General features: G+C 46.2%; 1 protein-coding gene across 3 annotated transcripts in view; it reads left to right on the top strand.

The window, feature by feature from the left end:
- Positions 1-6,232: 6,232 nt before the first annotated feature.
- The window catches only part of FGD5 (FYVE, RhoGEF and PH domain containing 5), a 205,799-nt gene continuing 196,959 nt past the window's right edge, over positions 6,233-15,072 (top strand). For all 3 annotated transcript variants that reach the window (XM_089520869.1, XM_089520879.1, XM_089520859.1), the window contains exon 1: positions 6,233-6,430. In XM_089520869.1, the coding sequence (XP_089376995.1) occupies positions 6,418-6,430 (13 nt within the window). In that variant the 5' untranslated portion in view covers positions 6,233-6,417. The remainder of the gene's footprint in view (positions 6,431-15,072) is intronic.

Raw genomic sequence — 15,072 nt, 5'->3', positions numbered from 1 at the left:
TGCAAATATGTGCAATCTATTAATTTCTATTCACTTTATTTATTTATTTTAAAGCACAGGATAAACTATCTCACACAGAGCGCATTTCAGTACTCTTAACATATACATTCAATGAATTCATTTCAGGGTTAAGCTATTTTTTCCGACTGACTTTCTTTCCTTCCTTTCCTTGATGACAGCGTTGTGGTTTGTTGAGGGCAGAGCAGGGATTCACGCAGCTGTTTTTACTACAGATGGAGTCCCCTGGAGGGGAAAATTTTTTCACAATCTCTCCCATGGAAGAATAATGCTTTTTGTTTAGCAATTAAAAAAATAATAGAATGGAAAGAAGCAGGGTGTTTACTTGTTGTTTTTTTAAGTGTATTTTTAAAAATGGAAACAACCAGATACTTTGGGTCACTTCTGGTTTAATTTGGAAGGAGGTTGTTGCATCCCCATCACACAGGTTGTGAGGCTGGAAAAATGGTTCCTGGACCCCCAAAACTTGTCCATTTCTGGTTTTCAGGGGTTGCATACCTGACATCAAAAGTACCCAAGTCATTTTTTTCTTTGTCGTTTGTGGGCATATCAGAATATTGTGAACTGAGGCTTCACAAAAGCAAGTCAATTGTCAAAGCCATATGTCAGTTAAGATTTTGCACTCAAGTTACCAATAGGGGAAACACACACACACACACAAATAATAGTGCTGTGTTTTATATATATATCATGTCAGACAGTTGCATTAGGAAGAACTGTCAAGCCATAACAGCCCACCGGTGCCACAAAGGACCACTGAATAAAACTCATAATTTTTGAATAGTAAAGCTTGGATGGATTCCGTATCTAAGCTTTAAACATATAACATATGGGGTTCAATTATCTTTGCCCCAGCTAAATGGTTTTATCTTCATCTCTTGTCTTCTTTTTTATTGCTTCACCTTTTCCTGTACCCTTGGTGTGTTTTCCATAAAAAGCTGTTAATCAGGATTATAATGAAACCAGAGTAATGAATAGTTTTATGTGATGTCTCTTTTTGCCTCCACACTGTAAATGGGATAGGAATGAGCATCTTTGTTCCATGTTTTAGACTGAAATAAACATGAAATATTGCCGCAAGAAACAAGGCTGCTGTGCATTTTTACCTTGCTGATGAAATCTTATTTGTTACTGATTCTTATAGTGGAGCACGTAATCCACCAAACACAAATAATTTCCAGGCACATAAAATATTTACAGGATTTCTCTGAACATCTAACAGCGCTACATAAACTCTGTTGTTCTCGGATATTGTGATCAAGGACTTTTTCCTCTCTCCAAATCCGCCTGCTGAATATTCAGCAGTTCAGTAAAACAAGTTAAGGCGCTACTGACTCTTGGACCCAGCATCCTGCTCTGAGCTATTTATAAACACAATGGCCAATTGGATGAATATTCTGGAGCTGTGGATGACTCCAGGCTCATGCCTAGCAATGAGGATACCTGGAACTGGACCCACAGTCAATCCGGTCTCCATAAAACAAGATAAATAGTTCCTTCTGCACAATTAATGCAATTTGAGACTGCTTTGCCTGTCATGGCTCCATCCTATGGGATCCTGGGATTTCAAATTTGTTGCACCAGAGCTCTCTGGCAGAGATTTATCCCAGTTAAAATTGTGTCAAACTGCATTAATCCTGCAGTGTAGATGCAATAGAATATCAGCATCTTCCAGATGTACTGGACAACAATGTCCATCACCCACAATGGCTGTGTACCTAAGGATGATGGAAGTTGTGAGCTCATGGTTCTGCAATCTTTTGAAGGGTATCAGGTTAGGGAAGGCTGTCTCATGCTCTATATGTAGCTGCAGTTCTAAAATACTTGTCATTCTGTTTCCCAAAAGGGCTTTATTCCATCCTGCTCTGATACTTTAGGCTGCAGCTCTAAACACTCTTACTAGGGAGTGGTCTCATAGGCTTCATTGGGTCTTAGATTTGATATTGTAAGCACTTGAGTAAGGGCATAGTACCCCCGTTTGAATGCTTTCAAGCTGATCTGAGGTAAACTAGTCAATGTTTGTCTTGAAATGGGCTTTGAGGCACAGTCTCACCTCTGCAATAAACAATTTTGTTTAAAAGGTGTTCAGGTGAAAATTTATAATTTCATCACTTTTGGGTCCTTGGTCTCATTCCCACTACCTTTTAAATCGGATTGTGAATCAGTTTCACCTGGTTCAAATGACCCTGGTTCCCACTTAATCCAAATCGGTGAAGCGATTCCAAGAGGGGGCCCATGTGCTAGACCCATTTAATCCGCGTCATTTTGACACTGATTTTTCCCGCTTCTTTTTCAATAAATAGAATCTGCACAAATGAGAACCACATGTGGATCAGAATCGATTTAAATTTCCCCTTCAGCCAGCTGGAACCAAATCATTTTGAATTGATTCATTCATGAATGGGAACCACAAGTGGATTATTTTAGAGGGAAAAAATGCGATCAGGGCAAATGTAGTGGGAACCATGCTCCACTGTGAAATCGATCCATCGATTTGGATCGCACACCGATTTATTTGTAAGTGAGAATGGGACCCAGGTCTGCCAATCATTTTAAAAGGTGTCATTTTTAGCCAATCCTTTTATGTGAATATGCATCATGCATTACTTCTGTCTCAATATTTCATTCTTTTTGTACTCGGCTGACTTCGTTCTCCAGGCTAAATCATGAGTGTGTAGCAACAACTACCTGTTTATATGGTTTTAAGGCTACCGAATCCATGAGGCAGGGTCAATGTAAGTTCTGCTCTGGAGCAACAACAAACTTCAATTCCCAGAATTCCATAGCATGGAGCCAGAGCAGTTAAAGCGGTGTCAAATTGGTTTATGTCTGCAGTGTGGATGCAACTTAACAAGGGATTGTTTGGAGAATTTGTATTATCTTAGCTGGAAAATGTGAAAGTTTCTCTCATTCTTCAAAAATCATGGCATATAGAACTAATGGCTAGCAAGTGTGCCTCCTCCTCACATCCTTTTCTGTGAACAGGATCACTGCTATGTTCAGCTGCATCAGTAGAAAAGGCACTTGTTTGGTTTAGTCCCAAACTCTTTCTCCTCCAGTGATAACCATCCCCTCGAAGTGCATTCTCTCTAGTGTTTTGACCTTGCTTATCATCATGGTATTATTAGTCTTAATAATCCATTTTGGGGGGAATGAGAACTGAAATTGGAAGTTAGTCAGTTCCCCAAGCAAGACAATTGGGTAAGACTAGACTGTGGACTTAATGGAGGGGGGTGGTTTAGATGGTGACATGCATTATTTCATTTAAAATAAGGGACGCAGCAGGCAATACAATTCAGACACCACAGACAGCTTTTGTCTCACCACAAACCTGAGATTTGTTAGTGACATCTGAGGACCTAAGTTGTGCTACTCAAATGTTATCTTGTTGGACAATGTGTAAGAGCATGCTGATAAGGGTGTAAGTGGAGTTGCGCATGCAGACCATTGTGCTTGTGGTAGTCCATTAACATGCACAGACTGGTGTGTGATTGTACACTGTATGTAATTGCCTTTGCACACTGCATATTTCAGTTATACCATGGTTTGTCGAACCAAGCATATTGACCACTTATTTACATACATTGCACTATGTTGGTGTTCAGTACAAGGGTTGTGAAACATAACTCTGCTGACAGATATTTATGCTATTCTGAAGCAATATATAGGCTCTCAGTCTAAGAGTAAACCCCACTGAATTGAGTGGGTGATGTCCTAACCACAAAGGAGGACATGGCACTGTAAAATGTAGGACATTCAAGAAAAATGGAGAACATTACATAAAAACACTCATAAGAAATCTAAAAACATGCTTCTCAAGCTCAAAACGGAGGACATTCTGGAATTCCTCCTGAACAGAAGGTTGGATATGTAGGATATGTCCTGGAAAAGGAGGACAGGCTCACTCCATTTCCAAGCTGCTAATCATTCAAATATCTCAAGATGGCTGCCAGGTTGCCCCTCAGTCCTCTCCTCTCCAGCTAAAACAAGCCCAGCTCCCTCACAGGTCTGTTTCCATCTTCTGCTACACTGCAGAATTAATGCAGTTTGACACTGCTTTAACTATCATGGCTAAATCCTTGTGGAATCCTGGGATTTTGTAGCTTGGTGGGGCACTGGAGCTCTTTGACAGAGAACATGAAATAGCTGTGTTGTTGTTGTATGCCTCCCAGTCATTCCTGACTTACAGCGACCCCAAGGATGCTATCATAGAAGTTTGGGGAGGCAAGATTTGTTCAGAGGAGGTTTGCCACTGCCTTCCCCTGAGGAGGCTGAGAGAGTGTGACTTGCCCAAGGTCACTTAATGGGTTTCATAGCCAAGCTCGGAATTGAACCTTGGCCTTCTTCAAGTCACAGTCCAACGCTCCAACCACTATGCCACCTTGTCTCTCCGAACTATGTCACAAAACTATAAATCCCAGAATCTCATTGCAATGATCTGGGGCAGTTAAAGTCCATTCTTCACAGTGCAGATGCTGCTGCTTTGGTTACCCTTGCTCTGTCTGGAGAGATCCTCCTTGAAGGGTAGTTCCCCAAACTGGAGAGGCATAGAGCAAAAGGGGGCAACCCTTGCCTAGCCTCAGCTTGCCTTTCTCGAAAATGGCCGTACTCCACAGTCCTGGACATCCAAAGGTGATCGATGAGGCTGGAGGAGGAGAGGAAGAGGAGGGCGGAAAGAAGAGGGGAAGGGAGGAGGAAAAGAAGAGGCATTGGGAGAGAAGAAGGGGAAGGGAGGGGAAAGGGGGACTGAGCCTTAAAAAAAGGGGGGGGGATTTAAAAGGCTTCGCCGCCTCCTTCTTCCCCGGCTGAGGCTGGATCGGACCGCAGGACCAGCTGCTCCCCGAAGGAGTCCCATCATCCCCAGGAGGAGGAGTGCCAGGATTTCAGGTAAAGCAAAACATATCGGCAGCCGAAAATGTGGGGGATGGAGGGGTGGGTCTCCCTGGTGGATGCTTCTGGAAGGCTCCCCTGACCATCCGCCACCCAGCCCTTCCTTCCCTGGCTGCATCCACGCTGGAGGAATAACCCGGTTTGGCACCGCTTTACATTGCCTTGGCTCAAGGCTCCGTTCTGGGCCCCACAACAAACTCCAACTCCCAGAATTCCATAGCAGCCTTGAGCCAGAGAGAAATTGAAAGCGATGCCAAACTGGGTTATTCCTCCAGTGTGGTGGTGGCTGCATCCACACTGGAGCAATAACCCGGATCGACACCGCTACCTCTGCCGTGGCTCCATGCGACTCCTACTCCCACTACTCCCACCAATCCCTGCATTTCCCCTTCCCCCCCGCGCCCCCTCCTCCTCCTCCTCCTCCTCCTCCCTGTCCTGGGGCTCTCTTGGCAAGAAGGTTTCTTCGGGGGAGGTTTGCCCTGGCCTCCTTCCCTGAGGAGGCTGAGAGTCAGGGACTTGGCCAGTCCATCTCGCAAAGGACGATGCCCCCAAAGCCAAACCAGCAGCTGCGGCGCAGGGGTCCGAGTGCTGGACTCCGGCTCTGGGGACCGAATGCCCGCTCCGTGGCCTCGGGCGAGTCACACTCTCTCAGCCTCAGAGGAGGGCGACAGGAGGAGAGCAGTGGCTACGTTTTGCGTTCCCTTGGAGAGCATGATCTTCTTCTAGCCCATCTCCAGAGCTTTGGCTTGTCTCTCGTGTGTGTAGAGTCAGTGTGGCCCCGTAATGGTTTGGGTGTTAGACTCTGGAGACAACCCCCCTGGGGTTTAGGCAAGTCACACTCTCTCAGCCTGAGGGGAAGGCACTGGGAAAAGCCCTTCTGAACCAGTCTTGACAAGAAAACCCCATGACAGATAGGGCCGCCTTAGGGTCGCCGTAAGCCTGGGGAACAGGGTTTGAATCCCCGCTCGGCCAAGGAAACCCACTGGGCGTGTGGAGGAAGTAGTCACACTCTCTCGGCCTCAAGGAAAGCCCCATGAGAGGGTCGCCACAAGTCTGGGGGGGGCAGGGTTCGAATCTCCGCTCGGTCCCCCACCTGGGGACTAACCTTTAGCAAGTCGCACTCTCTCAGCCTCAGGAAGGCAGAGAGCGAGCAGAAAGCCCTGAGGCAAAGTGGAGAGGGCTCTTTAAGTGCCTCTGTTTGGGCCCCCGCCCCGCCGCTCCGCTTTCCCACCCTCCTGCCTCCCCCGGAGAGCCAAAGGGCTTCCTCTCTCTGCAGCAGGGAAGGGAAGGGAAGGGAGGGCAATGCCTGGGAGGAGAAAGAGGCGGGAAGCCGGGCGCCCCAGGAGGCAGCAGCTCCCTGCTCGGCCCCTGGGCCCCGAGGCCAGCTGAGAGGCAGGCAGGGAAGAAGGAGAGCCCCCGGCCCAGAGCAGAAAGGGACCTCCATGCCCTGGCCGGGACTTTAGCCTCCGGAGAAGATGGTCTGAAGGGGTTTCTCCGGGGCTTCGGAAGATGAGCCACGCAGGTAGGGCACCAGCAGCAGCAGCAGGAGGAGGAGGAGGAGATGGGGGAAGGGGTGCCGAGCAGGAGGGCCTCTTTTTCTCCGCCGGGGCTGCAGGCAAGTGCCTTCCTCTGCTGCTCTGAGGAGGGATCAGGGCCTTGGAGGAGAGGAGAGGAGAGGAGAGGAGAGGAGGAAGGCACTAGTCTCCGCAGCCCAGACTCCCCCGACTCCCTTCTGCCTTTACTCTTGTCTTGGAACTACTGACTGGTCCTTATCAATGTCTTCTTGAGTCCCCCGTCGGTCGCCTCGGGAGTTTGGATGGGGAATGACTCTCCTGAGGTCGGGGTCGTTGCCTTGTGGATCCAGAAGCCGAAGCAGCTTTCCTTTTGCCCCTGTCATGGGAAGGAGGAGGAGGAGGAGGAGGGGGCCCTGGGGCGGGACTCGGGGGCGCAGGGGGGCTCCTCCAGGTCGTTCCCGTCTTTCTGGGGGTTTCATGGCAAGATTGGCCCACAGCCGGGCCTTTGCCTTCGCCTTCCTCTGAGGGGCTGAGAGAGTGTGACTCGCCCAAGGGCGGCCCCCCAGGGGGGCTCCAGGCGCGTCTCTTCAATTTCTGCAGCTTCGGGGAGTCTTTTCCCCCCGGAGCACTTCCTTCCTTCCTTCCTTCCTTCCTTCTCTGGAGGCAGAGAGGGCTTCGCCCCCCATTATTTGTGGGCCTTGACGACTTCCCAGGGCGACGCTAGAGCCAGCCGCGGGGCGGAGAGGGCGGCGGAGCAGGGTTCGAATCCCCCGCTCCTCAGCCAGGAGTCACACTCTCTCGGCCTCAGGAGAAAGGAATGGCGCACCTCCTCTGAGCACCTCTTGCCCCGTGATAGGGGCTTTCGTGGCAGGATTCTTGAGAGGGGATGAAGGGGGAGAATTGTCTTCCTTCTCTCCCTCTCTCTTTCTCAGGCTCCCTTTTGGATCCCCTCCTTTCCGCCTCCCGTCCCTTCCTTCCCTTCCTGGAAGTGAGGCTGGGAGTGAGGAGGGGGTCCTTGCCGGCTTTTCTGCTTTTTAGGGCTAGCGGTGGCCCTGGGGGTCAGAGGGGCTGGAGGCTGCCCCCTTCTTCCCCTCTCCCGCCTCCTGTCCCCGAGGAAGAGCTTTCTCTCGCCCGACTGGGGGGGGGGGGCACCAGGCGTCGTCCTCCTTTTCCAGGACCCGTCCTACATGGCCCCCTTCTGTCCGGGAGGAAGAGTGCCCCCATGCCCTCCATTCCGAGCAGGGCTAAGGAGCACGCCTTGACATTTCTGTGAGCGCTTTGAGCTTTTATGTTTCTGTCCGGCAGGAACTCCAAAAGGTCCTCCATTTTGGCACATGACTGAGGGAAGCAAGCATTTATATTTCTATGAATGTTTTGAGCTTTTATTATTGAAAAACAAGGATCTTGTCCCATTGAAGGCACCGGATCTGGTCTGATCTTGGATGCTAAACAGGATCAGCCTCGTTAGGACTTGGATGGGAGAATGCCAAGTGCTGTAGTATTTCAGAGGAGGGAACTGGCAAAAACACCTCTAGTATTCCTTGCCTCAGCCTTGGGAAATGCATGGGGTTCTCCGAAGTCAGCTGGCAACTTGAAGCCACACACACACACACACACACACGCAGAAGAGGGAGTTGCTTTTTATATAGCTTCCCAAAGTCACACCAAGAAGGTCCCCTTTTAAAAGGGGGTAACAGTACTGCATGTGACCACTACCACACTTTCTCTCTGTGTCTCTGTTTCTTTCTGTTTGCAAAATGCATGCCTGTGTGGCATTCCAAAAATAGTCTTACAGCAATTTCCGTCACATTCCTTCATCACGTCTGAAGGAGTGGGTCCTGTCCTACTACTTTACTGGCAGAACTGCCGTGGGATGTAGTGGTGCCAGGGCTCATGGGATCATTGTGCCTGAATGTTTTAACATCCACCACCACCACCAGTAGCTTCTAATGGCAACTGGTTGACTTCATTGGGACCCTGAGTCTGCTCTAGCTTATAGAACAACTTGTAGATGCTGGATGTGTTTTAAGGACAAGATTCAGCCCCTGTAAGGTTTGGACTGACTGGTGTGGATTAATCACCTCAGTGACATGGATGCACCATCTGTTACTGCAGTCCTGACAGTGGCTGTGGGTAGGCACAGAATGTATTGTTGTGAGCGATCCCTGTCGTAATACAAAGAAAAGGACCATTGGAAAGGCAGTGAAGACTCATGAGGTTGGCAAAAGACTTGCTCCCAGTGGAGGTGAAATCTGCCTGAAGTGGCTTGTTTATATTGATCAAGATTGCTCTTTGCATTTGTGGATTCTTTCATAGAATCATAGAGTTGGAAGAGACCACCAGGGCCATCCAGTCCAACCCCCTGCCATGCAGGAAATCTAAATCAAAGAATCCCCGATAGATGACCATCTGTGCCCCTGTTTAAAGACCTCTAAGGAAGGAGACTCCACTGCACTCCGAGGGAGTTTGTTCCACTCTCGAACAGCCCTTACTGTCAGGAAGTTCCTCCTAATGTTGATGTGGAATCTCTTTTCCTGTAACTTGCATCCATTGCTCTGGGTCCTAGGCGTTTATCAGACGGGGTCTGATCTGGGGCATCTGCGGATGGGGCGATTCGAAATCACATAATGAGAATGTATTTTCATTTGTGTGTGTGTGTGTGTGTGTACATATATGTGAGTGTGTGTGTCTGTATATATACATATGTGTGAGTGTGTGTGTCTGTATATATGTGTGTCTCTGTGTGTGTGTGCATATATGAGATAGATGAGGAGATTGACAGGAGGATGGATGTAGATGTGCATGAAATGGATGGGGGCTCTGACATGGAGGATTCCTTTGCATTTGGCTGCCAGAGAAATGTGTGTGTGAGAGAGAGAGGGAGAGAGAGAGAGAGGCAGGGAGGGAGAAAGCGCTGCTGGCCAGGCTGCCCTGCCAAAGTTGCAGCGGGGAAGAGGAGGGAAGCAGAGAGAGAGCTCCAATGGAGCGATGATTGCTCCCCAGCCCCGGTTGCCCTGAAAGCGAAAAGAGCCACCGGAAGAAAATGGGGCAAATTGCAGCAGGGCATCATGGGAGATTTGCAACCCGGGGGTCTTGCGATGGTGGTCAGGAGCACAAGCAAATTGGGATTCCACACCGGACCAATTCGCAGTGAGATCGAACAGAGCCCCAATGCGAATCGCATCAATCCACTTATTTGGTGCACTCGCCAAAACGCGTCAAAATGAGGAGCCATTCCCCATTCAGTTCAGAAGTCCCGTGGAAGGGGCTCACATTTAAAGCTACTAGGTATGAAAATACATTCTCGTTATCACGTGAATGCAAATGGCCCAATCCGCAGATGCCCCAGATCTGAGCTGCAAAGACCCCGTCTGATAAACGCCCTAGTCTCTGGAGCAGCAGAAAACAAGCTAGATCCTTCCTCAATGTGATGCCCCATCAAATATTTAAACAGGGCTATCATATCACCTCTTAACCTTCTCTTCTTCAGGCTAAACATCCTCAGCTCCCTAAGTCATTCCATATAGGACATGGTTTCCAGACCCTTCACCATTTTAGTCGCCGTCCTTTGGACACGCTCCAGTTTCTCAACATCCTTTTTAAATTGTGGTGCCCAGAACTGGACACAGTATTCCAGGTGGGGCCTGACCAGAGCAGAATAGAATGGCACTATTACTTTCTTGGAGGAATGTCATGAGGGAGTGCCTCAAAATCTACTACACATCACCAAGTGGGTAGGAGACTGTCTCACCAGAATTATACTGCAGAGTTCCTGGTGGCAGTGCTCATAACTGTGAGTTATAAAGTTATTGTAGCTGCTGTTTAAGTCTTCCTGATGAAAGTGGAACTAAAGTGATACTTGTAGGATTCTAAGTAATGATGTTTGTCCTCCAAAAGAGAAATACTGTAATTGGCTAGAGATGTCATGCTCCAAGGCAGTGTCTTCCAGAATTTCTTAACCTTTGCCATAATGGAGAAGGTATGCCTTAAGGTGAGAGGCAATCAAGGAGATTCTGTGCATAAAAGAAAGGGTTGCAGAACACATGTAAATGGGGAATGGAGGAAGATTACTCGCTCCCATGACATGAGCTAGTTAGAATCAGATGGGATTACTGCATATGAGTGCCTCTGTTCACAAGGCACATAAAAGACTTCTGCCTTTGCTTACCTGAAAGTCTGACGGCACCAGAGCTTGGAGAATTTATTCTTACCACCAGCACCTTCCCTGGTTGGTAGATGCTGAGTATTGTTTCCCAGTTCTGGACTGTATTTAGAGTTCTTTGGGGACTGGAGCTGCTTGCTTAGATTGTTAAGTGGGCCTGGAAACAGAGAGCGCACCATTTCCTTGGTGCAACAGCTCCACTGCTGCTGATCTATTTGTGTGTTCAGCTCAAAGTGCTGGTTATGACTTATGAAGCTTAGGTCCAAGTAATCTGAAATATCATATTCTCCTATATGAGCTTACCTGTAGTTTGAGATATTCTAGGGATACATTTCTGTCTGTCCCATCGTCCACACAAGTACACTTTGTGGGAACAAGGGAGGTGGTCTACTTGGTAGCTGCTCCCAGGCTCTGGAATTCTTCTCCTAGAGAAGTTAGATGGGCACTCTCTTTAATATCCTTCACCATGGCAGGTGAAGACTTTTCTTGTTTTAGTATGCCTTTGAGAATTGAATAATAGGAAATGGGCCTTTATCATGTCCTACATTGTCTGTTTGTTTTTTTCTTTTTAATTGTCATGGTTCTAACTACATAATTCTATTGATAGTTTGATGATATGTTTTAACTTTTGTATTTTGTGTATTTTTAGTTGTACAGATCTGTTTTAATTTTAGTAAATTGTAAGCCTGCCCTGAGTCCTGAATAAGGAGAAAGGTGGGGTAAAGGTGCTGGTGCTCCTAGTCTCCCCACTAAAAGCTTTGTTGATCCTTGCCCTGGTTTTGTGTGTTCGCACAAACACATACACACACACCACCCAAAATCATTCCTGTCTTCACTGGAACTTTTAAATAATACAGGAATGGAGGCAGCTGAGACAACAATTACTTGCATAAATGAAAGTCAGGATAGCCTATAGTATGCACTATATTAGTGCATACACTCTCTACTTGCTGCATCCCAGCAGCAAATGGTGAAGTAAGGTATGCAACATCTATATACATATGAACTAAAATTTGCTTGATGGTCAAGGCACTCAGTGGCTGTCAAAAAAAAAAAAAATCCCACCAAATACATACATGTTTATGCAGCCCCAACACTCCTAGTGAGCCAGATTTGGGCACCAACTCCAAAGGTCAGGATTTGATTTTTCAGTACATACTGGAAAAAGCCACTCTTCTGATTCCTTGATGTTCTGGGAAGGATGCAGGGACGGATGCATGACAGTATAGATCAGAAGGAAGCCCATTGTTTAAATAGAATTGCAGCCTCAGAAATGTTTAAGAAGATAAAGGATAAAGCAGGATATTGACAAGCAAGAGCATGCATGCTTAGGTTGGAGAAGACTAAGAGAGAAACATTTTTAAGTATTTGAAGGGATGGCATGTAGAAGATGGAGTGGGATTGTTTTCTGTTGCTCCAGAGACTGAGAGACTAGAACATAAACCAATGAATTCAAATTACAAGCAAAAAGATTCCACCTAAATATCAGGAAGAAGTTCACTGTAAGAAAATTTTTGTGGGTTTTTCGGGCTATGTGACCACGTTCTAGAAGATTTTCTTCCTGACGTTTCACCAGCATCTGTGGCTGGCATCTTCAGAGAATGCTTGCCTGGAAAAAATTGGTTATATATATACTGTGTGAGCCTGGGATGCTGGCAAAACGTCAGGAAGAAACTCTTCTAGAACATGGCCACATAGCCCAAAAAACCCACAACAAACTATGGATGCTGGCCGTGAAAGTCACCAACTTAACTGTAAGAGCTACTCAACCATGGGACATACTGCCTTGGAGCTTGGTGGACTCTCCTTTGAAAGCCTTTAAACAGAAACTCAATAGAAATCTTGCAGGAGTGCTTTAGTTTTGTGTATTCATGCAGACAAAGGGTTGAACTAGATAGCTCTTGTGGTTCGTTCCAACTCTGTGTTGTTCTATCCAACTTCCAAAGAAATGCTCTCCCTTTTCAGTCTAGCATCTTCTCTTAAATAAAAATATCCTGAGCAACATAGGAGATTTACAAATCAATATACTTTTCAGTTACATTTATTTTGTTGAAAGAATTAGTAGATTTTAATGCTAATTCTCCTGATGGAAATAAATGTTGTGAACAGGATCATGACTGTGGTAGATATAACCCTTTGACTTCAATCTAACTACACCCACCATTTCTTAAAAATGAGGTATTGAAGGGATAATTTCAAACAGTTCCAGTGAGGAAGAAAAGTGGCAGTGTCTAAAAAAATTAGGATGGTTTCATCTACAAGAAATTGAAAAAGGGGGAAATCGCCAAAGAAAAGTTCAACCAAATAGTTTATGTAGGGAGAAAGTCAAAACAGCTAAAGCACAAAATGAGCTCAGGTTTGCTAGGAAGGTTAAAAGCAATAAAAAGTACTGTGCTAGTTACATTCATAGCAAAAGAAGAAAACAAGGAAATGGTAGGGCCACTGCATGGAGAAGAGGGCAAAAGAATTCAAGTCTCTCCAGATGAACTACACCCAAAGGTATTAAAAGAACTGGCAGAAGTAATCTCAGAGACGCTGGCAATAATCTTGGAGAATAGGAGACTGGAGGATGGCAAATGTTGTCCATGTCTTCAAAAAAAGAAAAAAAGATGATCCAAATAATTACTGCCCATTCAGTCTGATATCAATACTAGGAAAAATTCTAGAGCAGATAATTAAACAGACAGTCTGTAAGCACCAAGAAAGGAATGCATGGGTTTCTCAAAAACAAGTCATGCAAGACTAACCTTATCTGGGGTTTTTTTAATCAAGTTACAAGATTGGTAGAGGAGGGAATGCTGTGGATGTAGCGTATCTTGATTTCAGTAAGGCCTGTGATAAGGTCCCCCATGATTTCCTTGCAAAAAAAGTTAGTAACATGTGGGCTTAGGTGGATTAGTAATTGGCTGACTGACCGAACCCAAATGGTACCCAACAGTGGTTCCTCCTCATCTTAGAGATAAGGGACTAGCAGGGGTGCCAAAGGGTTCTTTCCTGTCAACATCTTTATCAATGACTTGGAGGAAGGAATGGAAGGCATGCTTATCAGATTTGCAGATGACCCTAAATTGGGAAGGCTAGTTAATACCACAGAGGACAGGATCAGAATTCAAAATGACCTTTACAGATTAGAAATCTGGGCTGAAAGTAACAAGATGAATTTCAACAGGGAGAAATATAGGAAACTATACTTGGACAATAAAAATGAAATGCAGATATAGGATGGATGATACCTGGCTTGATGGGAGTACATGTGAAAAGCATCTAGAAGTCTTAGTGGATCAGAAGCTGAACATGAGTCAGCAATGTGATGCGGCAGCTAAGAAAGGTAATGCAATTCTAGACAGCAGCAATAGGAGTATAATGTCTAGATTGTGGGAAGTGATAGTACCACTCTATTTTGTTTTGGTCATACCTCACCTGGAATACTGTGTCCAGTTGTGGGCATCACAATTTAAGAAGTATGTTGAAGGTTGGAGCATGTCCAGAGGAGGGTGACCAAAATAGTGAAAGGTCTGCAAAGTGTGCACGATAAGGAGTGGCTTTGAGAGCTGAGAATGTTTACCTTGGATAGGAGAAGTTAACAACAACAACAACAACATTTATTTATATTTTCCGCCACTCCCTGCAGATCGAGGCGGGATTACAACGGATAACATTGAACAATACAGTTACAAAATGTCAATAAAAGCACATAAAAATACATGCACAGTCATTAAAATAGCCAAATCGTCATCTGTTTCTGTACTATTGAATCAAGTGTGGAAGATTCTTTAAGATCAGTTATAGAAGATCAGATGGGTAGGCCCACCGGAAGAGATCCATCTTAAGTGCCTTCTCGAAGGCATCTAAGGTGGTGATAAGCACGGATCTCTTCCGGTAAGTTGCTCTAAAGTGTAGGGGTCGCGGCTGTGAACATTTTATGGGGTTGTGATTAGTCTGGTCTTTGTATATTCCAGTATTTACTTCCCCAATGTTCTGAGAGTGCGGGGCGGATTGTGTAGGGAGAGGTATTTCCTTAAGTAACTTGGGCCCAAGCCATGTAGGGCGTTAAAGGTAATGACCAACACTTTGTATTGGGCCCAGAAGCTGATAGGCAGCCAGTGTAATGATTTTAATATTGGAGTAATATGGTCAGATCTAGATGTACCTGTGACCAATTTGGCTGCAGCATTTTGGATCAGTTTAAGCTTGCGAACTTGGTACAAAGGTAGCCCCATGTAGAACGCACTGCAGAAATCTAAATGAGAGGTTACCAGTGCAAGTACCACTGTTTCAAGGTCCCCCTGGGCCAGGTACGGGCGTGGTTGGTGTAACAACCGAAGTTGGTACCAAGCGCTCCTGGCCACCACCTCCACCTGAGATGACATGACCTTTTGACTGGGTAAGATTTTTTTCCAAACCTTTGTGAATGTGTTTTCCTGAGGGGGTGTGGATTCTGTGAGTAACTGGGATGCGGCTAGCAACCTAGCTTTTATAAATCTTGCC

The sequence above is a fragment of the Sceloporus occidentalis genome, unplaced genomic scaffold (genome assembly GCF_023333645.1).
Source record: "Sceloporus occidentalis isolate IW3139 unplaced genomic scaffold, rSceOcc1.0.p SCAF_1, whole genome shotgun sequence".
Classification (NCBI taxonomy): Eukaryota; Metazoa; Chordata; class Lepidosauria; order Squamata; family Phrynosomatidae; genus Sceloporus; species Sceloporus occidentalis.
The sequence above is the reverse complement of the archived record's forward strand: the minus strand, read 5'-3'. Positions and strand labels throughout refer to the sequence as shown.